This window comes from Poecilia reticulata, chromosome 14 (assembly GCF_904066995.2).
Source record: "Poecilia reticulata chromosome 14, P_reticulata-male-v2, whole genome shotgun sequence".
Lineage (NCBI taxonomy): Eukaryota > Metazoa > Chordata > Actinopteri > Cyprinodontiformes > Poeciliidae > Poecilia > Poecilia reticulata.
Window position 1 is genome coordinate 23,853,421 of NC_088843.1, and position 27,987 is coordinate 23,881,407.

Here is a 27,987-nt window from a genome sequence, read left to right on the forward strand (position 1 = left end):
TTAGATACACACTCAATGTATACAGGCACAACAGGAGCCGCAATCTGACCGGAGTTAAAGAGGATTACATTTAGTTTTAAGGTCAAGTTTCCAGCCTGGAATATTGTCTCAGTCCTCCCTGGGTAAAAACCATAACTGATGTTAAACTTCAGAAATCTTGTATTGTTTGAGGGGGAGAGTTCGCTACAATGTTTTATGATTTACTAATCTGAAAAAAAAAATTTTCTGGGCAAATTTGACTCTTGAATATTTGGGACTCAAGGTAAAAAGCCAGAAATGAGCTCTGACTCCAACTCTATGCAAAACTCAAAACTATGTGGAGCATTTTTTCATTGACTTTAATGATATTTTATCTGTTATGTTCGGTGAGTCAAACTTTGGCTCAACATGTTAAACAGGCAACACACAATCGAGGATAGACTTAATTATCAGTAAAAGTGTAAACATTTCCAATGTCTGTTTCACAGTTTAGTTTATCATCTACTATTGTCTGTATATTTTTGGTTTTATGTTTTCATGATGTAAAGGACTTTGAACGTCTGCATTGCTGAAATGTGGTATACAAAAGAAACCGATTGATTTATTACACTTTTAAACTGAACTTATATATTTCTCAAACTAAGTCTAGTAGTGAAGAAAATATTTTAAACATTTTAGTTTGAGCTGCATTATGAAAACTTACATTTTATATAACATTTATGTGCTTACTGATTAACTCATACGAGAAAACGCCGAGCAAGACAAACATAAGGCTTAAAAGCCCGTTTATTATAAGAAATGTACAAGAGCCGATCCATAAGAAATAGCAGTAAACAAACAAAAGTATATAGCAGACAAAACACAATCCGTCTACTAGGAACTATGCACAGTGGACAGGGTTTCTTTCTTTCCAGCTTCATCATGAGGTAAAAAGGAAACAGTTAACACTTCAGTTGTTGGCACTGGTCTTTTTCACTGACCGCTCTAATTTTGTTTCATACGCAATACGTATTAATACATTTCTCAACTCAGCCCACCAGAACACGTTTCATTACACTTTTATATTTGGGTTTGCTAAATTCTGTCCAGCTGAAGGCTGGATGTCGTAACATTTGTGTTCACTGTAAGCAGCTTGTAGAGATTTTTCGCGTTTCCGGTCAATAGAGAAACTTATCCTCTGAAGACGGCGCTCAAGAGTAATTTACAACATTTTTTACAATATTCTCTCTCAAATCAGGTCATCCCATTTCCCTTCACTTGGTCAACACATGTCTATGACACAACGTCCTCAGCACCAACAAAACAGGTCAGGAGACACACATCTGTAAAACATGCCCAGATTTTTTGATTTTGCTATAAAAACTGTTGTGCCAATATTACTTTTCTACAAAAAAAACAAACAAACAAAACTAATAGAAACCCATGCAATCCCAAAGAATTGCCCAATATATTTCCTTTTCCATGATTACAAAATGCCTCTAAATATAATACAGCCAAAACTACAGATATACACACAGACTGGTTCCAGCAGAGGTCAGTATATTCATTGGTTTAAATTTTTTATGTCCATTCCTCCTGTGAAAAACTTCTCAGTTCTACTTCCAAGCTGCTTATTACAGATTGTTTTCATAATTTTGAACCTTTGGGGATAAATCCAGAAAACCCGACTCGGGTTCAAGATTATGAAAACAAAAGTGTTGGAAGATCTGGGGAAGAAGAGTGAGGAAAATAACGTTACGATGGAGCTGCATGATTTTAAACATGCAATGAGGGACAATGTACATAAAAATAAGACACTTTACATTTTTACTCAAATAATGGTTTAGATATACAAATAAAAAAATACATAAAATAAATGAAATATGAAGACACTGCAAGATCTGAGGATTAGAAGGGACAATAGTTTAACTTTCATTTCCTCAAAACAATTCTCAATAACAGAGAGCTCACCACTGGTGCTGATGGCAATACACAGAATGAAAATAATTACACAATGTATACAATATACAAAAATCTACGCTATCACTCAAATACAAAAGTTCAAAAAGGGAGGGGTGAAAAAAAATACAGGTTGGTCACTCGGATACATTCACACCTTGAACACGAGACGGATGGGAAACGGATGGTGGGAAAAGAGAACACAGATTTCCAGATGTTGTCCGGTATCATCCAGCTATTTTAAGGTTTAGCTTATTCCATATGTAATTTACAGAGAACAATTTATCAGCTAAAAACAGGACAAGGCCAAGAAATCAAAACTCCACTGTACAAGAAAACATTTATTTTTGCAAGCTAAAAAATTTCAACTGGGCGTATTTATTTGAATAAAATTTATTCCTTTTAAATATTTAGAACACATTTTAATTTACAAATCCCCCCCGAAATACACCTGGACTGCCACTAGGGGTCAGATTTTCTAACAACTAGCTGCAACTTTTAAGTAAACTTGCAGTTCACAGATTAGAAGCTTTAATTTCTGTGGAAATATTATTCAAGCCAAAAATTGTGGGTTGGAACGCTTGAGCAAATTCAAATATTTATTCGTTAATGTTAAAAATCTCTAAAAGACTTTGCAATTATGTACGTTTCACTGGAAAAGCTGGTGCACAGATAAATCGGCCGTTACTTGCATGTGAAACCGATCATATTAACTAGAGGTGTGCCAAACAAAAACATTGATTTCCATATGAATCCCAACTTATCACTTACTATGATTCAGAATCGATTTAAAATGTTCCAAAAACGACAAAAACAAATCTTTCAGCCTCCATTTTGTGAAAACGCGGTTCTCAGTTCGTTTCTGAATTGCAAAGCAGACTGGAGTAGATCAGGAGAATCCTCCGCTCATTATATTAAAATAGAAATCACCAATAATCGTTTTGAATTTGAATTGAATCTTGGCCCCAAAAATTGGCATAAAAATTATAAAATATTCTCACCTCTACTGTCTAACTCCACCTCACTGTTACCAACTTAGCGACTGTTACAGCGTCAGTTATGGAAAAGAAGAAAAAAAAAGAAAAAGAAAGAAAAAAAAAAAACCAACATCAGCAGCTCAGGCTTTTCAAAGATCATCAATCAACCAGAAAGCTGCAATCGGTGAAGCCTTCGTATGGAATGATACTTTAAGTCAGACAAGCAATCCAACAGTAACCAAATGTTTAAAATACAAACTGTTTCAGTGCCAGATTTTATAAATGTATGTTAGTGCTTCAACAGATTGAAATCTACAAAAAAGAAAAACAGCTGGAAGAAAAATGACGACAGGTTTGGCAGTGGAGGATCTGATGATGCGTTGGCGCCGAGAATGAAGCTCCATGTCAAAATAAAAACAACAACCACTGTTGGAAGGGGGAGGGAATAATAAAGTTAAGCAATATAAAAATACAATACCACAAAAAATAATAAAAATAATAAACGGTACACCATTTCTGTTGTCTTTTTACAATTGTTCATTATTGCAGACGTAGTCCACCAAGTCTGTGACTCCTAACAGGTCGTCCTCGTCGTCGTCCTGCGCCGCCATTTCCTGTCCTACTAGTCCGTTCGGGGCGGCTGCGGCGGCCGGTGTGGAACTCACAGTTTTAGGCGTCTCCAGGTGTGGAGCGGCGACGCCGTCCAAGTTCTTCGTCTCGCTCCGTCCGTTTGCGGGCTGCTTCTCTGCCGTGCTGCGGTCCAACGAGTTTGTTCCCTTTGAATCTTCCTTCTCTTCTTCCTCCTCCGCCTTCGTCTCCTTAGGCTTTTCCTCCTGCTGCGCCTCCTCCTCGTCATCATCTGAGTCGATGCGGTTCACTCGCTTTCGTATGGGCCGATCCTCCTCTGAAGAATCGTCTGAGTCAGACTCAGAGTCAGAGTCAGAGTCTCGAGACGCTCGCCTGCGTTTCAGCGCCAGCCGCCTGCGCCGCTGCCGGGAGTCTTCTTCTGAAGAATCGACTCTTCGCTTCATCTTCAGGTCCTTCGACTCGTCTTCAGAGTCTCTGGAGAAACTCGCTGGAAGGAAGAAAAACATCGCATGACACAACAGTAGGGCTGAAATGATTGAATGGATTAATCGTGATTAATTGATGAAATAATAGTCAACTAATTTAGTAGCCAATTAATTAATTGGAGTGTACTGTTGCAATTCGCCAAAACTGTACAAAATACATTTTGCAGTTAAAATGGAAAACCTTTTTCTGTAAATCTGTTCTACCCAGAACTCCTCAAGTGTCACTTTTAGCTAAAGGAATGTTTTTATTCCATTCTAGGCAACAAAATGTGTATTTTGGTGCTCTGCTGCTCCAAATAGCAGCAGAGACGGTTTCTGACTGACCGTCGCTGTCGGAGCTGTCCTGGCACCGCCTGGGTTTCATCTTGGCCCGGTTGGTTCCGGCCTGAGAGCCTTCGGACCCCGACGTCTCGCAGTAGTTCACCTCCTTCTTGTGGCTCCGCCGGGACCGCCGCCGACTCATGTCCAGGTCGCTGTCGCTGTAGTCACTCGACCGTTCCGTCTCTGCAGGGGAAATCAAGACTCAATTAGTAAAAATAAACTATTATAAATGTTTTTTTGACAAAAATCTGGAAACAAGACTTTAAGGCGTAGATTCCTTTATATTTAGGGATCTTGTTTTATTTTATGCATAAATTTAAAACAGATTTTTCACTTTTACATTTTTTGTAGTTTTTCCAAGAACTCTACTAGCTTGATGGATGGATGATGATTAAATAGTTGAATTTACGGTTTGACCAACTAATGGAGACGATAGGTGGATGATAAACAATGGACCAATGACAGATGGACAGATATATTTTCTTCATAATTAAGCAGAGATGAAAACTTGGTATTTCAGACCCAAACTTCCTTTAAAAATCATGTGAAAATCTGTTTATTTTGGTCTGATGATTCATCATTAAAACATAATTTTTAATTGATTCCAACCCTTTTAGCGCCACTGTTAATCTACAGAGGTTAATTTTCATTTCCTCCTTGTTCACATTTATCAGCCAAACATAAAAGAGTTAAAGTCCAGCCAGATTAAAAACCTCCAGTCTTCCTACCAATGTCGTCGTCCTCCACTTCGTCATCCGTCTCATCCTCTTCGTCATCTGAGTACCACTTGGGTCTCCTCCTCTTCCTGGAGCTCTGCCTGCATTTCTGCGGCCTCCTGCTCCACGACGACGAGTGGCGCCGCCCACCATGGTTGCTGCCGTTCGACTCCGCCTCCGTTTCCGGCTCCGTCTCGTTGTCGGACACGACAAACTCTTCCTCTGAGCTGAAACCGAACACAAGGGGTTCAGTGGAGACAGGAAACCACAGCACTAAGGGCGAGACCGAGGGGTTAAAACGTACGTCTCACTGAGGCGAAACTCTTCCTCGCTTTCCTCTTCGTCCACGGTGCTGTCGCTGTCCAGGTCGTTGAGTCGCCGGCGCTTCTTCCTGCGCTGGGCGGCGTTGGGTCGCGGCGGACGGCCGTTCTCTTTCCCTTCCTCTGCTTGCAGAATGGTGGAGATGTCTTTGCCTCTGTGGCCCGTGATGTTTGCCATGTCCTTACCCCGACCGGCTCCTGCGGTAATGATTATTATGTCAAAATACGAAATACAAATATTAAAAAGCTGCTTTTTCAGGTTTTTTTTTGTCAAGATGGAACATTTCCAAAAGTATTAAACTTATCAGAAATAAACATCCTTCCTACCTCCACCTTCTGCTTCTTTGATGTCTTCCTCAATGGCCTCCTCGATTGCTTCATCAAATTCATCAAATCTGTAAAACAAAAATAGTCGTCAGCACACTGTGTATTTGTAATTTAATGCATCAGTACGCATTAATGAGTTTTTCCAACATTTTCACAAGGATAGTTTTACTTTACATAAATCAGGGTTAATAATAGAACTTCAATCATAACTTTTACAGTTTCACCCAAATTGGTTCAGAGTTTGTACAGTAAAATTCAAGGATTTTCAAGTTTTCAAACTTTCTCAGCACCACATTTTGGAAATAAAAACAACAACAAAATAGAAAAGATCATTTTAATTCGCTATCATATATATTCTAATACTTTGCTATTAATGTTTTTGTGGTAGTGTTCTACAGAAGGAACAAGGTAAACCAAAATAAAATTGAATGTACACCCACTTTCTTTATTAATCCCACCACATTTTATTCAGCATGTGTGCCCCCTTCTGGATGCTTTCTGCAGTAAAATAAAGCTGCTATTCCACTCTGTAAATTTCAAGATATTGCACAAGTTGCATATGTTTTTCACAAACTTCCATTTTTATAAATGAAATCTGGGGTGTATGACTTTTATTTTCAAGTTAAAACTGTGAAAGAGGGTGTTCTTTCTTCTTCTGTTGTTACCAAGTTAAAACAGAAAATGGTACACTTGTGAGTGCATTTGCTATCTCCACCCAACTGACACACACATCACAGAGAATCAAGTGCACCCATCCCTTTCACTCAGGCCCATCTGAAGTCTATAAGGCAACTTGGCACAGCTGTGCACACAATGATCTCTGCAGACAAAGAGCCTCAGCTTCAAGCTTCCACAAAGACATCACTGGTAGGAACTGGACATTATGCACAGTTTATATCATTTAATCTCCATTCAGAAGACCAAATTAGCCTTGGTGATATAATGGGTTTTATGTGTTTGGAATGTAGTTTGTTTGTTCATTCACTGTCGACTTAAAAGTAGATTAACATTACCTGGAAAACTAGTTAATTAGTTCATTGTGATCTGTAATTGTTTTTTGTTTTTTTCCATTTGTTTGTAGGTTTTCAACCTGCTCTGTGACTACTCTGACTACTTATGTGAAGTCATGGTGGTCTTACACCAGGGGTGCCCAAAGCCGGTCCTCGAGGGCTGGCATCCTGCACGTTTTAGTTCTCTCCCTGGTGGTAGAAACCTTTTCCCTTTTCAGCTTGTCAATGTTCCTCTTAGGCCTTCTAATGAGCCATCATTTGATCCAGGTGCGTTAAACCAGGGAGAGAACTAAAACATGCAGGATGCCAGCCCTCGAGGACAGACTTTGGGCACCCCTGTCTTACATTGTCAACTGAAATAATCTAAAGACGAGAAGAAAAGATAAATAAAAAATGTCGCTGAGATGAGTGGTTTCTGCATTTCTTTGAGGGAAGCAAGCTTTTTCAAGTTTAGGCAGAAGCTGAGGTGGTTTAAGGTGAGAAAAAACTTGACGGTTGTATTAATGTTTGCCTCAGACCTGTAGCTGATGGTTTTCTTGGCTCTCGTCGATCTGCGACCCCAGCTCTTACTCCGCTTTGCTTCCTTCTTCTCCTTGATGATGATCTCAGGTTTTTCTTGCTCCACCTCCACCTGCGACGGGTTTAACATCTTTTTATTTCACCAACATGAGCAGGCGAGCCACTTGGTGTCCGGCCAGGTCTGGTTTGTACTTACAGAAGGCGTGATGATGTTCTCAACGCTGATTCCCACATAAATAAGCCGCTCCTTCCTGCACAGGTCGAAACGCATCAAGCAATTATAAACAGCTGCTGCAGTTCAAAACAAAACTAATTATTTCAAAACTATGATTTGTGTTTTTGGTTTTTCCGTTTCAAAATGTAATAAAAAAAAATTTGTGTTTTAGTTGTTTATCAAATAAATGAGAAACTCAAATTTCTGATTTTTTATTTTAATAGTTAAAGCAAAAACAACTTTATATTTTGTTGGTGCACCATTTGGGAAATCATGGATTGAACAGCAGATGTATTTGAAAAAGAAAAGAGTTTTTTTTCTTGCGATTTTGTTTTAAAACAGAAAAACCAAACAGCAAACTGTAGATGGATTCTTTTGCTTAGTCCATGTCATTAAACCCCCCAAAAATATTTTAAGGTTTTTTGCCAGGAATATCTTCAGTGGTTATAGCTTAAAACAGAAAGCACAATATATGTGAACTTATTAAATGCATCAAATGAAAGACTGTCAAGTATGGAGGTCCTGAAATGCCAAACATAAAAAAAAATAAGCAACTCATTGACTACTGAAGTATGTTAATTTAAAACTGTAAACAAATAAAAATTTATTACATTTAAAACCAAATATGTAATTGATAAAAATAAAAACATATTTTCTGATATGTTGCAAGATACATGCTTTTCCCTAGTGGGGTAAGATAATGGATGGATGGATGGATGTGTAATCCTCAATTAGTCAAAACTTTTATTTTTGCGGGCTCACTTCCTGTTTTGCCCCAAACTTGCCAACTTATTTAAAGCCCCGCCTCCAGCGCACAGTTGAACTTCATCACCTATTCCCCTGTGATTGTGGCTGGCTGTTTGGCGTCTTCCTGACAATTCACCCAAATCTTTGCATTTACTGATTTGATTCTTTGGCGAGTTTGTTTGTGTGATAGCACTATAGCTTTAGCCTGAAATTTCTGCTCGATTGCTCATTGAAGCGTTGTTTTATTAGAACTGTTGGCCTGGCGGACGAGAGCTTAAACTGCACGAGAGCGTACGCGGTGGCAGGCGGGCGGCGGTGCTGGATTCCCAGCGGTGGCTATAGGCCGGAGCGGCGCTTCGCTGCGAGGGCCGCTTGAGGCTCCGCGGAGCTTTAATTTATTTTATTTTTCTTGACATTTTGAAAGTGAACTTTGATTTTAACTTTAAATTGATTAGTTTGAAATATGATTGATATTCTTTTTGCTTATTTAAAGTATGGTTAATTTAACCTGATTGAAATGTTTAGTTTAATTATTAGACATTTAATTTGCATTTGAATTTGATATTAAAATTATTGCATTTGTATGCTTGCACATAATTGTTTTTGATAAAACACTTAATGGGTTTTCTGGCCTTTTGGGTCGGGTTTTTTTTTCTTGATGGATCAGATCCTCTTCTGAATCCAAGGATGGTGAGCTAAGGAAAAAGGACAAGAACTTTATGATCTTGGAATTGATTTATTGAGTTAATTTGTCTCTCATTGTGCATTTGTAATTGTCTTTTCTTTTTTTTCCAAATCACTAATATATACACCAAAACTAAAACCATTGCTTCGTGTCTTCATTCACACCTCAGGCTCCTTACAGAACCATCTTCTGATGCTGCTCTTGTAGCCGCAGTTAGCTGCAAAGCCCATAACTGTTACAGATGGATGGATGGATGTTGCAAGATATTGCAAATTTTTATGTTGGTCTTCCTTCTTAAAGCCAGTGGATGGGGCTGAAGCTGCTCTAGTGATAATTTGTCAAAAGCAGCCTTCCGGTTTAGGTCAACCAATCAGTCATTAGGGGGTATTTATAACAGCTGAAATAATTTTCTGGTGTACAGAAACGCATAAACCATGACAACGGAAACCTGTAGTCAGTGGGAGAGCAGAAATGAGAACTATAATTGAAAGCAGAAGAAGATGGTCCTACCTCCTCTCGGCCCGTTCCTTCTTCTTCAATGAGGCGTCGAGGTTCAGCAGCTGCTCCTCCAGTTTGTCGCAGAGCTGCTTCTGCAGATGGAAACAAAAGAACATCTATCCCTCATTCAGAGCGCTTTCCCACTGGTATCTTTGGTTAGCGACAGTCTGACATGAACATACATGCTGACAGGGTGGGCAGAACCATTCTCCATCCGGGATGACCATGAGAGGTGGCCGCAGGCAGGCGGTGTGGTAGCCGCTGTCACACGAGTCGCACAGCAAGATCTGGAGGAGACCAAGGTCAGACCAAGTCACAAAAGATTCTGTTTGCATCGATACATTTTGATGCTCCGTTTTATATAAACGTTATCATTTCAAGGATGTTTTTGTCTTTTTGTTCTATAAACCTAGAGGTATTTATTTCTCCTCGACATTCAATCAAGTACCCAGTTTTTGGATTTTCAGTAAAAATGACAATTGTTTTGGTTTTATCTAATATTTTTACCCTAAAATGCAGTTTTATAAAAAAAAAAAAAGCCCATAGCTGTAATGAACAAATATAACTAAGTATCTTTGACTCATGACTGCGCCTCATTGGTGGAAAAATACTTTTAACTGGATCTTTAAAATCCCTGCGCTTGAAATTATATGATCAGCTCGTTTCGTTTATTTACATCTTTAAAAATATTTCTAAAAAAGGCTTAAATGAAAAATATCAATATCAACAAAATAATTTCTTCAGAATGTGCTGACTTCTCATCTGATTAATCGATTGTCAGGATAAGCGATTAGTAAAATAATTAGTTGTAGGTCTTAGTAATTAATTTCAATGCAAAACTCTGGAAATGATTACAAAAGAAAAACGACATTCTAACCCATATAAAGAATTTCATTTTTGTTGTGACACTTGTTCTGTGTTTTGTCTGTTTCTCCTTTGTTGCTCTTTGTTATCTTTGCTGATCTGATTGGTTATTTTGCAGATCAATACTCTGTTTGGTAATCTGTACTGTTTGTTTTGTCTGCATTAATTGGTGATCAAGAAAAAAACTAAATATTTCAAGGAATGGCTGAAGGTTTGCAGACCAGCAGAGGCCCCGCCCACCCACCAGTTCAGGATGATTTGGAAGACCACAGTGTTTGCAGGGGTCGTCATTTGGAGGTAGATCGTCGTCGGAAGACGTGGACGAGTCCGAGCTCCGCCTCTCCCGGTTCCGGTTCCTCCTCTTCCGGTTTCGCTCGACCTTGTAGTCTTCGTCGCTGTCGTCCTCCTCTTCGCTCTCCTCCTCTTCGCTCGATGACTCCTCGCTGTTCTCGTCCTCATCGTCGGAGTTTTTCCTTTTCCTGCGCGTTCGAGTGTTGGACCACCGAGTTCTCCGCCTTTTTCTCCCCTGAAAACAAAATAATTCAATTTAGTAACAAAACAAAAAAAATCCCTGAATCAGTTTAGAAATGATCAGAAATAATAACCAGATATTGGTCTTACTTTGGGTTTTGGCTGGCCCTCCTGATCAGCCTTTTTCTCTTTGGGTTTCTTTTGAACCGTCTTCACATCCGCCTTTTCCTCTTCCTCCTCTTTCTTGTCTTGGTCTTCGTCACGATCCTGAAGAAGAGGAGTGGGCGGGGGTTTCTCTATCTTCTTCTCCTGAACCTCCACGGCCTTCTGCGTTGGCCTGGAGATCCTCGGCGACCGCCTCAGACACCGCCCTGTGTTCGTGTCTGACTCCGAGTCACCGTGACGATCCACCCTCTGCAGCTCGGCTCTCCTCCTGTGCGTCGGTGGCCTATTTCGTCGACGTGCGCCCCCTTGTGGTGGAGAGCCCCCATTGCCGTTCCGCACCTGTTCTGGTTTCCTGCCACAGTCTGCAGGCGCGTCACCGGCTGCTCCTTTGGTTTGCTTTTCCGCCATTTCTTTTGAGGACTCGGATTCTTTGCTTGAATTTGTTGGACTTGACTCAGTTTTGTTTTGCTTCTGAGCTTCTTCATCCGTTATTTCACTTTTTTGGGAACCATCCTCCTTTCCTTTGTCAGGCGAAATTTCTTTCTTATTTTCTGATGGTGGGTCCTTGGCTGTCGACGACACTTCCTCCTCTTTCCGTTTAGATTCTGTTTCTTTGGGGGATTTTTTCTTCTCAGCAGGACTGGATGGTTTATCTGTCTGTTCGCAGGATTTCTGTTCAGAGTTTTTCTCATCAGTTTGCATCTTCGTCCGATTGTTGTCATCACCCGATTCTTCTCCCGTCAGCCTGGAGTCGCATATCGTACCATCTTTGCAGTTTGAATCTTTCTTTCCGTCTTGTCGATTTTCTGAACTCACCTTTTCAACGTCGTCACTCTTCCTGTTTGATGTACCAGACTCTGCTTTGTCTTTGTTTACATGAGGTGCTTCTGTTTTCTCTCCTGATTTGTCAGTGATTATTGGTTTGTCTGTTTTTGCATCAGCACACTGAATTATCTCAGCTTTGGGCTCAGCAGATTTCTGGGCAGGATCTTTATTTGAAGGATCCTTTACTGTAGGATCTTTTATTGTTGAATCCTTCTCCGACACGTCTTTCTCTACAGGACCTGTTTTCATTGCATCTTTAGCCACAGGATCCTTTTCTGCCAGATCTTTCTCCGCAGAAACTTTTTTCAGCACATCCTTCGTTGCAGACTCCGTTTCTACAGAATCTTTTTTTGTTGAATCTCTCTGTGCAGGATCTTTTATTGTTGGATCTTTTGTCAAATCTTTCGCCACAGGGCCCTTTTCTGCAGAAATTTTTGTCGTCTGATCCTTCTTTGCAGACTCCATCTCTGCAGGATTTTTTGCCGTTAAATCTTTTATTGCTGGATCTTTTGCCACATTTTTTGTTGAATATTTCTCTGCAGGATCTTTCTTCACTGGAACTTTTGTCACCAGATCTTTCTCAACAGAATCTTTTTCTGCAGAGACATTTTTTGTCTGATTTGTTTCTACAGAATCTTTTGTCGTCAGATCGATCTTTGCAGAAACATTTGTCAAATCTTTCTCTACATCTTTTTCTGCAGAAACTTTCTCTGCAGGATCTTTTGTCATTGACTCTTTTATCAACTGATCGTTCGCCACAGAATCTTTCTCTGCAGAAGTCTTTGTCGAATCTTTCTCTGCAGGATCTTTTTCTGCAGAGAATTTTTTTGTCTGATTTTTCTCTACAGGATCTTTTGTCATTGGATCGTTCTCTTGAGGATCTTTTTTTGCAGGATCCTTTGTCGTTAGCTCTTTTATTGTTGGATCTTTCGCCACAGAATCTTTTTCCGTTGAATCTTTCTCTGCAGAGTCTTTCTCTGTATGATCCTTCTCTGCAGGAACTTTTGTCACCAGAACTTTTTCTGCGGGATCTTTTTTTGTCTCACCTTTCTCTGCGGGATCTTTTTTTGTCTCACCTTTCTCTGCGGGATCTTTTTTTGTCTCACCTCTCTCTGCGGGATCTTTTTTTGTCTCACCTCTCTCTGCGGGATCTTTTTTTGTCTCACCTCTCTCTGCGGGATCTTTTTTTGTCTCACCTCTCTCTGCGGGATCTTTTTTTGTCTCACCTCTCTCTGCGGGATCTTTTGTGGTCTGACCTGTCTCTGCGGGATCTTTTGTGGTCTGACCTTTCTCTGCGGGATCTTTTGTGGTCTGACCTTTCTCTGCGGGATCTTTTGTGGTCTGACCTTTCTCTGCGGGATCTTTTGTGGTCTGACCTGTCTCTGTGGGATCTTTTGTGGTCTGACCTGTCTCTGCGGGATCTTTTGTGGTCTGACCTTTCTCTGCGGGATCTTTTGTGGTCTGACCTGTCTCTGCGGGATCTTTTGTGGTCTGACCTTTCTCTGCGGGATCTTTTGTGGTCTGACCTTTCTCTGCGGGATCTTTTGTGGTCTGACCTTTCTCTGCGGGATCTTTTTTCGTCTGACCTTTCTCTGCGGGATCTTTTTTCGTCTGACCTTTCTCTGCGGGATCTTTTTTCGTCTGACCTTTCTCTGCGGGATCTTTTTTCGTCAGATCTTTCTCTGCAGAAACTTCCTGTGCAAGATCCACGTCTTTAGTTTTGATGCTTTCCTTCGTGTCTTTCGCTTCAGATGAATCCGACTCGCCAACACTCAACTCTTTTTTCGACTCAGACACATCCGTTTCCACGCAGGATGACTTTTCCTCCGACTCTGCAGATGTAACATCAGGATTTGCTTCACCTGTTTCTTTTGCTTTGACCTCTTCTGGTTCGGATTCATCCATTTTCTCCTCCTCTTCCTGATTGGAGGATTTGTCCCCGTCTTCACACGCCAGCGTTGCTTCTTGGGGAGGTTTGTTTGTTTCTCTGTTTTCAGTTCCCTTTTCTTCCGTTCTTGTCGAGTCGTCCTGGAGTGATTTATCGCCGCCTGCAGCAGCAGCAGGAAGGTTTTCCGTGGGTTTATCTTTACTCCTCTGTTTCTCTGGTTCTCCATCCACTGGAGGCAGAACTTCGCCATTCACCTGATCGTGTATTCTCTGGACTTTCTGCTCTAGATTTGACTCGGGAACAGACAGATTTTGTGCTGTGATGGTGCCGTTTTTCTCACCAAAGTCCTCGCTGAACTTCATTCCCCGTTTCTTCAGTGGAATTTTGGCCTGCTGGTCATTTTTTAGGGTTTGCTGGATCTCCTCCGAGGCGCTCTTCTTCACCTCCTCTCCCTTTACGGCGGCACAGGGAGGCGTCGGGTCGGTCGGAGGCGGTTTGGAGTCCGCTGCCTCCATCGGCTCCTCTTTGATGCTCTGAGCCTTGGCGCTGACGGTTTCTGAAACGAGTTCTGGCTCCAGTTTAGCTTCGATGACGCCATTTAGTGACAGTTTGGTTTCTGATTTCACCTCCGAGTTTTCTGTTCCTTCATTTTTGTCTTTCAGGTCTTCATCCGACGTATCGTCAGCCTTTTTTGTGTCTCCTTAAAAACAAGACAAAGCATGAGATGGGTTTGGATTCAATTCAAAATTTGAATTCAAATGCAAATCTTTGAATTCAGTTAAATTAATTGAAATTTATTTTGGATTTTCAAATCAAAATATTTTGTAAATAAATAGAATGTGATTCTTTTCTTCCACTAAACTTTCCATTAATATTTGTGTTACGGCTAATAGGCAAAAAACTAATTCATCAAGACTCTATGTAGGATTGTCACAATAAATTGTCCCAGAAATTATGCCAATAAATGATAGAATTTTATTTTAAGACCATTTTCAACGTAATAACTTAATAAAAGTATAGGTTTATTAATTCTGGTATACCAATTCAAAGATTAAAAAATAAACAAAACAACAATGATTAAAATGGATTATGAAATCTGTGACCAAAATTGCATTCTGAAAAATAATCAATCCTTCAGCTTAGACAGGGAAAACAGGCAATGTAAACTATCTTGCAGTGTTTCTCAAAAATGTCGGCTTTTCAATGACATTAGAAGGGCAGGTCTCTCTAAAGACTGTTGTCTGTATAGAAAATGATTGCGCCTTATAACGCAATTAATTGATTTATTGCTTATTTTGAAAGAATTTGAAGAAAATTACTGGAATAAACTAACTCTGCAGTGGATTTTTTCCTCTATTGATCTCCAAAAGTGCTCCTGTGGTTGATTATTTCATGATCAGCGTGTAAAAATGGGGCTTCAGCAGTCCAACCTTTGTCTTTGTCCGCCTCCCCCTCTGCTTTACTTTTCTGTTCCAGGTCTCTCTTCAGCAGCTCGGGATCGATTTGTGTCTTTAGGAGAGCGACAACTTCAGCCAAGTCATTTCTAGTTCTAAAGGAGGAAAAATAAATACATTTTACTGATCAGTCTGCAGACATCAAGACATTGTTTTACTGTGGTTGGAGCATTTAGCTGCCAGCCGACCTGACAATGCATTTCCACGACGCGCCGTCCAGGTCGTCCTGCTCCTCCACATAAACCCGCACGTTGTCGTCCTGGTCCAGCTGGAACCAGTACATCTGCCCGTCCTTGTCCCGGCCAATTGGCTGCAGCCGCATTTTGTCCGGATCTTCATCGTTGATGGCGGTCTTGAACTTCACGTTCTCGTCAAATTGGATCTCACATAAATACTGAAGCAAGAACAAGGAAAATAGGGAAAATGATGCAAAAAAAAATTACAAGAATAAAATCACAATACTATCAGAATAAAGTCAAAATATTACAAAAATAAAGTTATAGAAAATAAAGTAGAACTATTACAAGAATGAAGCCCTAATATTGCAACAATGTAATATTTTGAGAATAAAGTCATAATTTTCTCACTTTATTTTGGCAATTTTATTTTGCTATTTTCTTAGCGAGGCCATTATACTCGGTCGCTGCTGCCTCATCCTTACTTAATGTCAACTTAAAGCCCAGTAACAAAAATTGAGCTATTTAAATTCTTCGAAGATTAAAAACGTTTGTGTCCAATCCGTCTGCTTGTCATTTTTTTTCTGCTATATGCAGATAGAAGCAGATTATTGAGAAAGAAACATTGCAAAAAATCTTGCAAATATTTCTAAAATAAAACCACAAAATCTGTGATTTTTATTGTAAGAAAGAAAATACAATCATGAAATCCTGAAGGGTCTGGGTCATGAATCCAAACCTGCTGAGCTTTATCAACTGAAATTAAATTCAGTTTAAACGCATAAAGAAATAAACTTTACTGTCCATTAGTGGGTCCAGCAGACTCTTACCTTCAGGATGTCCGTCTTACACTCCATGGACAGCTCCTTGTAGCCGTTCTGCTCCAGTTCCCACGCCCAGGTTGTGTTGAACTCCTGGCATATCTGCAACAAAAACAAAGCGGACTGACTGAAACTCCTGGGGAAAAAAACTATTTAAAAACCATTAAACTATTAACTTCAGTAATGTCAGATACTTTGTTTTATTATTATTATTGAATGACACAGAAACAAGACATGCAAAGTTTCATGTACTTATAACTCTGAACTGTCATCCAACTGCCTCTTGACTTAATTTATGAAATTGGGAAAATTTTGATTTTTAGAGCAAAATCTGCAGCTGAAAATAGAACTTAGCTGTTTTATGATATGTCAAGTCTGAGATTTGTTCTGCATTAAATCATTGGTCTTTACATATATTTATACACGAACAGTCACTCTGGAAAAATTAGCAAAAGATAGGAATTCATCCTGGTTAGCGCTCAGGTTCAGGATTGATTGATGCAAAAGCATTTCTCAGTTTCATCTTTGACCTGATGGCAAGAAGCTGGATTCTAGGATCTTCAAACAAATTAACCAGAGGGAAAGTTGAACTTGAAGCTAAAGTGCAAAAAATCAGAATATGATACATAAAGTAGGTAAATATTACATAAAAAAGCCTGAAAACCATATTTCTTTTTTCCATTCTTCCTTCTGCAGACATTTAAAATCGTAAAAGCAAACTTCATCCTTTTCCACTAAGCAGCCTGAAGGCTGAGCGCTTACCTTGACGAGGTATTTCTCCCATCTGTCTGCAGAAACTGACTTCCCAATCTTCCTCAGCAACTTGACGTGAAGATCAACCAGCAGCTTTGGAACTGAGGAGAGAGGGCAACGTTACCTGGATGACAGATTACCTGGATCTGAGCAGATTAACAACTTTTTAAACAACATGCTGACTCTTCCTCACCGTGGATTCACCAACCTGAAACTCTGGGCTGATATCAATATTTGGTTCTAAGAAGAGAAGCTTATTTGCAAGACAATTCAAAGTGCTTTACAGGAGGAAAATGTAAAGGAAGACAAACGCCTGGATGAGTCTCTTTAGATCTAAAACCAGCAAATTCAGATTAAATAAATAAGTGAAACATAATGAAAACAACAGAGAAAATACAAATACAAATAAAAATACACTGTAAACCCATTACCCTGATGGAAAAACAAACAAATGAAATAAATAAGGACGTTTTGGTTATTTTAAGGACTACCTTTTGTATGTTTTTAAATTTGAAAATAAAATGATGAAAGACTGTTTACACTAATAATTAGATACATTCTTACAATGATATTTATATATGTAAAAAATACTAAAAAAAACTAGTTCTTATAGATACGTCTATAAGAAAAAAATTACTTTGCTGATAAAAAAAATAAATAAAACAATAAAAAAAGGCAACATTTTCCAAACAATTTAGTTAGGTGAATTAATTTTTTTAGGCTTAAAATATTAGAAATTGTTTTTATAGAAGGTAAGAAATAGAGGTGTGCCGATCGATCGGCCACCGATCATAATCGGCCGATTTCCGTGAAAAAGTGTATGATCGGGGATCGGCGATCATTGGCTCTTGTTGCCGATACCAATCACCTGCATCTCATTTCGCAGCCTGCCTGCGCAGCAACAAATCCTAAACGATGTTGAACTATAACGCACTGAGTGAAAAGGGAAGTTTGCGTGTTCCGGCGTAAAATTGAAGCACGTGAGGTGAAGCAGGTCAAAATGCATCAACACGACGAAGCTAATGCGACATAAAAACAATGACATACTTGACGAAGTTTGGCTACATCGAGACTCACTTCAGTATTAAAAGATATATGAAGCGATCAGATAGCAGGTAAAGCAGCGCACAGCTACAAACACTCACCCGGATTATTAGCATGACGGTCAGAAAGCTAAACAAATAACCCGCAAAATTATTTAAGTCTTTGAGCTGCGATGTAAGACGCTGGTTCTGCTCTCGCTGTTGAACCGCTGCTCCACGCTACAGGTAGTAATATTTCACAGACAGAGCGCCGCTTCTGCTCCACTTGGTAGTGACTCTCACACCGAACCTCTGCTTAAAGCTGCAGCATCTAACCTAAAAAAATACATTTTACATACGTATTAAAACTTCCACTGTCCTAAACATGAGACAGATAATCTCTGAAAAAATAATCGATCTCCTCCCAGTTCTGCATAATTACTCCGCTCAGTCATAATCAGCCAATCAGAACTAGCAGTAATCAGCTAGCCGCTATGCTATTAGGAAGTTTTCATTCAGTAACTCAGGATTGTTTATTGAACCTGTTTATAGTTTATTTGCCTTTGAATGTTAAGTTTTATACTTGAATTTTTTGGCAATGTTGAGAGGTTTTATTTTGACTTTATTGCATTATTTAGCCTCTTCAGAGCCTTCGTATGTTTTCAGTCTGTTAAAGATAGTATTATCAATAGCAGGACAATTTGCACAATGCCTGTTTTGTTTTTTTCTTGGAAAAAGTTATTAAAAACAAGTTTGTGTCTAAATTGAGGTGGTTCCTTTTTCCACACAATGTAACCGGTAGTGCTTATGATTAAAAAAATTATAATTATGTGATCGGATTCGATGATCGGCCCTCATTGGTGATCGGAATCGGCAGGAAAAAACCTGATCGGCACATCTCTAGTAAAAAATGAAGTTGCATCTATAAGAAAAAAAGCAAGAAAATTAAGTTACACTAAAATAAAAATCTGAATTTTAAACATCATACCTAATTATTATAACTGCAATAATAATGAAAATGTCAAAATTTCTGTTAATATAGTTTTAAAAATTACCTTTGTGATGCTGCTTAGTATTTGGATTATAAAATATCACAAGGGCATTTTTAAGATTGAATTTTATTACTATCTATAAACAAACTTGCTAACTTTATATCATTTGTAATATTTTTATTAAATACGCAAAATTGTTGATTTCAAATGAATACAAAGGATATTTGCCCTTTCTATTAATTTATTTTCAAACAAATGAGTGAATTTACTTGTTTTGACTAAGACGACCTGTTCAGTTAAATGAAAACTATTTCAACCAAGTCATTTTGTTTGAGCGATCCATGAAGTTCAGAGAGAATTTTACAGCAATAAAGATCAATGACTGTAAGTCTATTCCATAATTTACAAATAAACACAAACTTAAATACAAATTAAAAATTAAAATTTAAAAGCATCTTTCTGTAATTTTGGGTTGATTTGCACTCAAAAATGGATGATTAATTTTAAAATAAAAATAAAATCAGGTATTTTTGTATGTTTGAATTAAAAATTCTGGGATTTTACACATAAAGACATTCTGTAACATTACAAGCTGCAGCTTTTCAATTTTATGAAGGGGTGCGTTTTCTCTACCTGTTGCTGCAAATTGTTTTAAACAATAACATAGCGCCCCCCTTAGATGATTTATTGCCATTACATGTCAGCATTTAAAAGTAGCTCCTTGGAGTGGAGATAAACTCGATCTAATCTAATAAACACATCACGCTGCTCTGAGAAAATGCATCACGTTGGATCCATTTAGGATTTTTCATTACGATTAATTTAATAAAATAAAGTTTCCACAGTGCAGCTTGAGCACATGTTAATGAGAAGTAGAAATTAAACCCCAATCAGCAGCACTTCAAATAGGAAGCGCAGGAAAAGCGTCAAGTTAGCCAGAATAAGCACCGGAAGACTACGTATCGACATTTTAAACAACATAAACACACATTTAAAATAGATTAAAATATTATTTACAAAGACTAACTTGCCCAAGTAATACAAGTACTTGCTGAAGTTACTTGTAAATAGGAAAATACATGATGAGAAGTCTGCTTGGGTATTTAAATGAGTTTTATTTTGAAAGCCTAAGCCGGATATTGTAACCCTTGCGGCTAACTTAGCCTCAGCTCAGCTATCCACTACCTGAGAATATATTTAACTGTAAATAAAGTGCATAATCCAACACTCAGACCGATTTATCAGCAGCATACAGTTTTACACGGCTCAATGCAAGAACTCACATCACGCCCACGGACACACAGACAGTGTTTTTGCCGCACATTTATGCTTGTGTTGTTGCACGAGAAGCAGATAAAGGCTGGGGAAAAATTAAGCTCAATTCAAAAGCTAAAAAGTGACAGAAAACATCGAACAAATCGACATGTTTGCGTTTTAATCAACATGAAAATATGCGGAGAGACGTTTAAAACCTTGAATAGCATGGCTGGGAGGCGGTTGAGTTGAGTTTAAGTAAACACGAAGGTTAAAAAAATCCACACAATAACAGCTAACATTAGCGGTTAGCACGTTAGCTCAGTCCCATTATCATTAATGCAAGGCAGGAGCCTCTGCGCGTCCTCCGAGCCTCTTGCTGCGGGCTTTCTTGCCCTACCTGAGGATGTGTCCTGCAGGTATCTCTCCAGCTGAGGGAAGGTGAGCTCCGGCAAGTCCAACAGGGCTCCGTATCGCTCTAGGAACGAACAAACCACGGCGTAATTTGGACACAAACCGGGGAGAGAACTCGCTGTTGCCGCCGAAGCAGCCATCTTTTCCACACCACTGTCAAGTTCCAGCGGCGAGAGTGCACACGACTTCCGGTATTGTTACAAAATAAAATACCGGAACAAGCCATGTTAAGACAGGTGCCTTCTTTTTCTTTTTTGCACTTCGACGTGATTTGTTTTCATGAAAACAAATACATTTTATGAAGTAACATACTTTTCATTAAACCCACATTTCTTTTTTTTTTAATTGATCTTATGTAATATTCAAATTTTAATTGTCAGGTTTTCATTTACCATTAGAAGTCATCGTGATTAAGCAAAATTAAGGTGTTAAAACATCAGTTTTTGTCTAATTTATACAATGTGTCTCAACTGGTGCTGAAATTACTGAAATAAATCGAGTTTTCAACAATCTAATTTAGCAAATTTATTTGTAAATAGTTTCCATTAAAGATTTATAACAAAAAATTGATTTTTTTGGTACAACGCCATCCTTTTAAGATCTAAATGGAGAGGAAAAAAACAAGTATGAACAACTAATGTTAAAATGATTAGGTTTCAGATACCAAACATTTAAAGGGAAACGACTAATTTGTATAGCAAATTAGTCAAATTTTATCATCTCTGTATCTAAAAAACCCCCCCAATTTAACACAATCTTAAGCTAGATATTAAATGTTTGCTGGTTGCAGACCCCAGTCCAAGACCAGAGTTGAAGCTTGGAGCGTAGATGGTCCAGTTTTCTCTTCATTGTAAAAACAAAAACTGCAGAAATGTTCATCTGTTCATCCCTTAAATCCAAGCTGAGATTTAGAAGATGCCTTGTAATGAAGGTCTTCATTACTTGGCTGTACAACACTTAAAATGTGTGTTAAATGATAAAAGAGATGCATGTTGAATGATAAAAGAAACTGATACAAAGAGATTGAAGTACTTTATTGTGTGTTTTTATGCAAAGGCATCTCAGCTGGAACTGATGGTGTCCTGTTAAAATACAACAAACTATAATATAAGTATATGGTGACTGTTTGAAAAGCACTGGAATGTTTGAAGGCTTTGTGTGGTTGTGGCTTACCTCTGTCTCTTTCTCTGCAGGGTGCTCAGGCTAAAAGATTCCCCGGGGGCCTGGGCACCTTTTAAAAGTTCCGGAAGAGACCAAAGCAGATGGAAGAGGGGGAGCAATAGAGCTATGCACTTTATAAATTTAATGTTGGATTTATATTTATATCGATAGAAATATGTTTTTAGAGATGCTTAAACTGAATAGCATTTGGTAATGTATATTATTCTGAAGATTTGGTTATTTTGTCAGTTTGTGTGTATGCATTTTGTTTTACCGTTTCTTGGTGGGTTTGTTAATTGGAACAGCCAGGGACTATAAAAGGCTGCATGTTGGCCACATTAGGGTGGTTGCTGCTGAGACCTTAGGCCTTTGTAAGCAGGGTTGTCTGTGTGTTAAATGTTGGTGAATAAACACCCAGTGGGATTGCACCATTTCTCTGCCTCAAGTCTCCTACTTCCTCCAGCCGCTAAGGGCCATTCTAACATGCCTGAAGTTCTGAGATCTTTGCAGACTTCATTATATAAAATATATAAAATACAACAAACCAAAGGAGACTTGGTTGTTTCGTTTAAGCTATCTTTATTTCACATTTATTTGTACACAATAAATACAGTCAAACATCCACTGGTGTATAAATCTGAAGATTTAATGTCCGCAGAGCCGACATTAAACATGGGAATTTAATCAGTGAACTGGGCGTTAAATCAGGACCAGTAGCAGGTTTAAAACAACAACAACGTCTCTGATGGTAACGAGACATCAGTCTGATTATATTTTAATACAACAGGGTAAACGCAAACTTCAAAAATAAGTTTGATGTCATTCAGATCTCAAGGAGATCAACGAGAACACAGCAACGAGGCTGACAGATATCTCTTTCCCTCTGATCTAATTATCTACTGTTCAATAAAAAGGTTTTTATTTCTGAATCTAATGAAACAAACAGAGAAAATGCTTTTTTTTTTCTTTTTTTTTTTTTACAGATATCCATCTCCAAGTTTTCTGTAAACTATTCATGTTTCAAAAACAGAAGCAGTAAAGACACTACGCTGGCTATTTAAGGCTAAATAACACAAAGAGCTGATAAAATAAATGCTTTTATACGAATACGGCTTTCAAACAAACCTCAAAAATCAACAATACTGAGAGGGAACAAGAAGACGTGAAGAAAGTGCTTCGCTATGAAATGGGACAGCTAGCGGCTGCTAGCATCTCCAGCTAGCAGCTGCTAGCTGCCCCAGATGGTAAAAAACATTATGATGGAACAATATGAATGATCTGCAGGGTTCCTGAACGGCTTCCATCAAAAAGGAACTGGAGATTTAATTCCTAAAAATTTAAACATAAAAACATAAGGAAGGAGGGAAGGAGTGATGGAGAGATACAAGAAAGAAAGGAAGGGAAAAAGGATACAAGGAAAGAATCTTTGAGGGAGGGAAGAATGGATACAAGAAAGGAATAAAGGACATAAGGAAGGACAGAAGGGAGGCCATCAAGGATGGAAAAGAATAGATGGAATTAAGGATTGAAGGAGGGAGGTAAGGAAGGAAAGGTGACACAAGGAAGGGAAAAAAGGGACAAAGATAGAAGGTTGAGAGGGAGGACATAAAGAAGGAAGGAAGGAAGCTGAGCATTTAGGGAACAAAGTCTGGAGATTTTTTGTTTCTTTTCTCTTATTTTTCCACTTTTCCAAACCTGAAAAATCCTGAAATCATATTCCAGATTTTTTTTATTTTCCCTCAGACTGCGAAGAAACCGCGAACATCACAAAAACATCCAAATCTGGACGTCAGGACACAAAAATAACAAGACGTTACACTAAGTGTGTGTTTATGCTACAGGATTCCTTAAACTGCTTCTAAAGCGAAAACAAGGGCATACAAAACAAAGAGGAAGTCACTGAAAAGGAGAAAAACAAACAGAATTGCCACTTTTCCCTTGTTGGTGTAACCGTTTCCAGTTACGATGCGTTGAAGGCGGAGAGGACCGGCCTCGGCCGTGCTGGAGTCGGGATCAGACCAGAGTTTTATTTTATCGGAGGGTCATGTGATCAGGAAGCTGCTACTTTATCAGGAACGCGAAAAAATGATCAGCAAAAGATCGCTCTGATTGGGCACATAAAAATGTAAAAGAAAAATCTGCCACTAATTTTAATCTGTAAGATGGAAAAGTGTGACATTTAATGCATTTTAATAAAAAAATAAATGAGGATAACATTGTAGTTTCTGACAGATTTATAACTTAGGAAGATTTCCATCTTATTTGTACTTTGAAAAATAAAGCTAAACAAGTTGAAAGTAGAATTTAAAAGCATGGTTTTGGCCAAGAAAAGCCTTAATGGCCTCAAAATATCCATAAAATGAATCAAACTTTATTGTTTATCACAGTATTCTTCATCTTGGGATTGAAAAGATGGACCGTGGGGAAGTTATTTCTTCTTTTTCAGCAGGAAAACAAATAAATATGAAGCCAGGAGGTGATTAGCATCAGCAGCTAAATCCTGCCTCTAATATTCATTAGTTGAATACAGAAGCTCTTAACTGCCAGGAAATAAATTCAGGAGCAAAATCTCTTTTAAACGAGAAAACCTTCTGGTTTAAACAATATCAAAAACACAAAATACTAATAAAAGATTTATTTTATGTCATTAAAACTAAAATATCTCTTAAGCAAGAAATCTGTCAGAGGAGCGTGTTTTTATATCTCGTTACAGCGGCAAAAGTTTTTCAATTCAAATTTTTTTCTTCTTTTAACAAGAAAACTTTCTCGTTACAACACTTTTACTGTTTTTGACTTTCTGATGTTTTGATTTTTATGCTTGTTTCTGTAAGTGCCATTTATTTAATGTCTTTTTCTCATTTTATGGAGAAAACTTTTTCTGTTTTAACATTTTTCTTGTTTTAACAAAAAAAAACTCTGTTTTAATATATTTTCTATTTTTACAATGAGAAAACTGCCGTTTTAACGAGAAACTGTTTTTGCATTAATTTCCATGCTGGCATTTAAATGCTTACATTTTTTAAAGAAATTAGAAAATAAAATGAATCATTATAATGAGAGAAGATAAGATTTTCTGTTACACTGTACAAAAATCTTAACACCTGCAACTAAGCCACATTTTTAATTATGAATTTCAACGTTTTAACTGGACTTTATGTGCTGAATCTAAAAGCGACAGCGCACTTCTAGACACAAGATGAGGACGCAAATTTAAATTACATATCATCATAATCAAGAATTTTAATTATTAAAAGTGAAAAGAAAAAACATAATTAACATTATGGAGTTAAATTTGTTTTCTTAATGAGCTTTAGGGTAAATTTGAAATTGTAAATTTAACGTGAACCGGTTTAAATGAGGCCAAACTTGCTGAAAATCAGTAAATTATGTGGAGCTAATCACCTCCAGGAAGTCAACGTGGCTTCAAAAATGTTCCTTAAAGTGCAATCCACTCTGCTGACTACGAGTTGTTCCCTTTTCTGTAAGCTTCCCTTAATTTACTAGGAGAAAATGTCATTTTTTTTGGTAATGTAAATATTCCAGATGCAGATAAAGCAGGTGATCCTCGTTTGCGTTAACTGAGCAGGAAAAACAGACGATAAAGGCACATTATTCCGACCCTCTGAGGTTCCAGACGTCTCCAGGCTCTCTCGGGGCGTTAAGCGTCCTCCGGTTTATTTGGGGGTGTCGGTGTTAGAGCAGTTTCACACTAGCGTGATCTCCACCTCCTCCCGGCGCTTCACCTGGCCGCGAGGATGCTGCTTTGGGGGAGGAGGAGCTGCACGGACCTGCAACACACCCAACAGGAACGACAAAATCACAACAAAGTTGCTTTTCAAAATAAATCATGATTAAAAAAAAGGAAAATAAACCTTACTCTCAGTTTGACAGGGCTTAAAGTAAAAAAAAATTCTGAGCCTGAAACTTACAGTGGTGATAGCAATGAACTATAGCGTTGCTATTGCCACAGCTTAATAATAAAAAGTGTCTTTGAATAGTGCAAACAATTGCTTCTAACAATACAATTAGCAATACAATTAGCTAAACACTCAAACTTAAATAAGACTTCAGTACATTTCAACTCAAAACAAAATGTAAAATGTCTGGGCCCTAAAGTTTTGCCTTACAGGCCAAAATCCCTCAACATTAAATAAGAGTCCTTTCAGTCAATGTTTTTGCAAGTAATTTAGAACATGCAACATTACCAACTAAATCAGTTTCTCAACCTTTTTTGTGTCAGAGCCCCCCCCCTAGCCTTTATCCAGGTCCCTCACCGCCCCCCATCAAAGAATTGGTAGGCTACTTTGCACTATTATTTTATTATTAATATTACTGTCACTATTGTAGATGTTTTGATTTTTGTGCTTGCTTCTGTATTTATCATCAAAATAATTTCCCAGAGAACAAAAAAGCCATGGAAAATGTAATAGAAAATTTCGTTTTCAGTCTTATTTCATTCTTGAAGGAACTGATGATATTTTTTTACCATTTATTTACTGATAATATCTGCTTTAATATCTGCAAGATGTGTTTGTCCATTAAATGAGTTTGCAGATGATGTTTAGATGTTTCTGCAGCTCTGAAAGCAGAAGAGACCGGAAGACATCTTGGATAAAATGCTTGATCTGATGATTGTCTTAAAGGACTGATGTGTGGAATGTAGTTTGTACCCTGTTTGACCTGAACCCATGAACTGACAAAGAAGTGTTAGAAGTTCCTCCTGAAATCCTTATTTTTCCTGCCATAAAATCATCTCCTCCAAGAGGTGAGAGATAGTTCATGAGGAGGGGGTCAGGGTGTCTCTGTGGGGGTCAGGGTGTCTCTGTGGCCATCTGGCAGTAGAGATAACATCAGACTTTGGGAGGGTCTTTGTCTTGCTGTGACTATATAACGATGTGATGTGTGTTGCTCAGGGCTCTTCTACTGACTGCGCTCAGTGAGAAGGGTCTTCGAACGCTTTTGCCTTCGAATAAAGAAACTTAAAGACAAAGATGAATCTTTCTCTTATTATTGAAACAGATTCTCATTCCTTGATAATAAAATTTCCATAACAAAATAAAAATTATTTTCACAGGCGTCTATGAAAAATGCAATGAACATTCAACGTAAAATTGGTAGGTCTAACAGCAGCCAGTCAAAGTGGAAAAGTATTCTTATTCTTTGCCATTTTCTAGTTGTTAAATGTTGCACAAAATGACCAGATAAAAGCTGTACAACATGCCAGTTTAAACTTTGATCTATTTGCAAAACGACTGAGCTCTGCAACATTAAAACATGGATAGAACTGTAACTACATTAATCATAGCTCTTCTTCTCTTCAGTGTTCCTGTCGGTTTCTGGTGGTGCAGCTCTGTGCTGCCTTCAGGAGAATGGGACACCAGAGTATCATCCATAAAATTTCACCCACATGGCATTTATTGTGCAAACCAGAGCTTTCAGTGGAAAAACAAAAGTTCCAGATCCTTTTAATGCCATACAAAAATGAGACAGAAACATGGATTATATCTTTATATAGACTTGTCTATTGATTTATAGATTAATAGTTTTACTGGACAGAAATTACAAACAACAAATCTGGTTCTTAATCAAATCCTAATGAATCAAATTGAAAGTGTCATGGAGTCATCAGCCTCATGACATTAACACTGACATGAAAAATAATACTGAAGAAATAAATATATCAAATCTAATTAAAAACATAAATAAGTAATAAGTTCTTTACTGTTATGTTACTGTTATATTTATTCTCAGTACTAGATGTGGTCTTAAACTCATGGCATTTCAATAATATTATTTTATCTTTTATCTGGAAATAGTGTCTGTTTACTCTTGCCATACAGTCCTCTGTATTAATTATTGCTCGAAAGGTCTTGCCATACCAGTTCATTCCTCTGTATGTACTTTAGATTCTTAGTTTATTCTTGCATTTTGTTCTTCATTCATTTCCATTTAGTTCCCTTTGATTAGTATTATCCTCTCTTGGTTTATTGCTATGTCCTCTTTAGTTTCTTTCCTGTTGCTAGACTTATTTTATCGTTTATTGACCATCAGTAATCTTCACTCATCACGTGCTGCGCCGCCGAATCGTCATGTTTCACATCGTGTTAATTTTTCACTGTTCAGTGTCGGATTCTGTTTTTATGCCATAATTCACATCTAGTTCGTCGCTCCGTTTTATGTCCCCCTTCTCCCGTTTCAGAGTTTTGCGCATTGTGCGCGTCTTTTTTTTTTTTTTGTTCTGTTTTTTTAACCCCCTATGGTGCGCAGCGGTCAGGAAGCGTATCGATGGCGAAAAGACAGACTGACATAAACCTTTTAAAACAACGGAAACAATTTCGGTATTCTGATTATTGAAATTTAAAAGTGCGGTGGTACCGTTGCTCTATCACATCCGTTTCATACC

General features: G+C 38.2%; 2 protein-coding genes across 3 annotated transcripts in view; both read right to left on the reverse strand.

Annotated features, from left to right (window-relative positions):
• Positions 1-736: 736 nt before the first annotated feature.
• rsf1b.1 (remodeling and spacing factor 1b, tandem duplicate 1) lies at positions 737-20,598 on the reverse strand. Of its 2 annotated transcripts, XM_081615602.1 has the most exons (17): positions 20,410-20,598; positions 16,751-16,842; positions 15,998-16,090; positions 15,180-15,385; positions 14,968-15,086; positions 10,810-14,237; positions 10,433-10,714; positions 9,507-9,611; positions 9,337-9,416; positions 8,774-8,836; positions 7,377-7,431; positions 7,180-7,292; positions 5,652-5,719; positions 5,309-5,522; positions 5,017-5,231; positions 4,292-4,471; positions 737-3,969 (listed from the first exon to the last, which is right to left on the reverse strand). In XM_081615602.1, exons 1-17 carry the CDS (start codon positions 20,561-20,563, stop codon positions 3,422-3,424), a joined length of 6,015 nt encoding a protein of 2,004 aa, XP_081471728.1. In that variant the 5' UTR covers positions 20,564-20,598; the 3' UTR covers positions 737-3,421. The 2 variants fall into 2 exon arrangements, with proteins under 2 accessions (XP_081471728.1, XP_081471729.1); XM_081615603.1 differs by lacking the exon at positions 8,774-8,836 and having other exon boundaries at positions 20,410-20,597.
• Positions 20,599-22,143: 1,545 nt separating this feature from the next.
• LOC103476301 (F-BAR and double SH3 domains protein 2-like) overlaps positions 22,144-27,987 on the reverse strand; it is a 55,159-nt gene continuing 49,315 nt past the window's right edge. Inside the window, exon 20 of the mRNA XM_008428542.3 lies at positions 22,144-25,372. Within this exon, the coding sequence (XP_008426764.1) occupies positions 25,289-25,372 (84 nt within the window). The 3' untranslated portion in view covers positions 22,144-25,288. The remainder of the gene's footprint in view (positions 25,373-27,987) is intronic.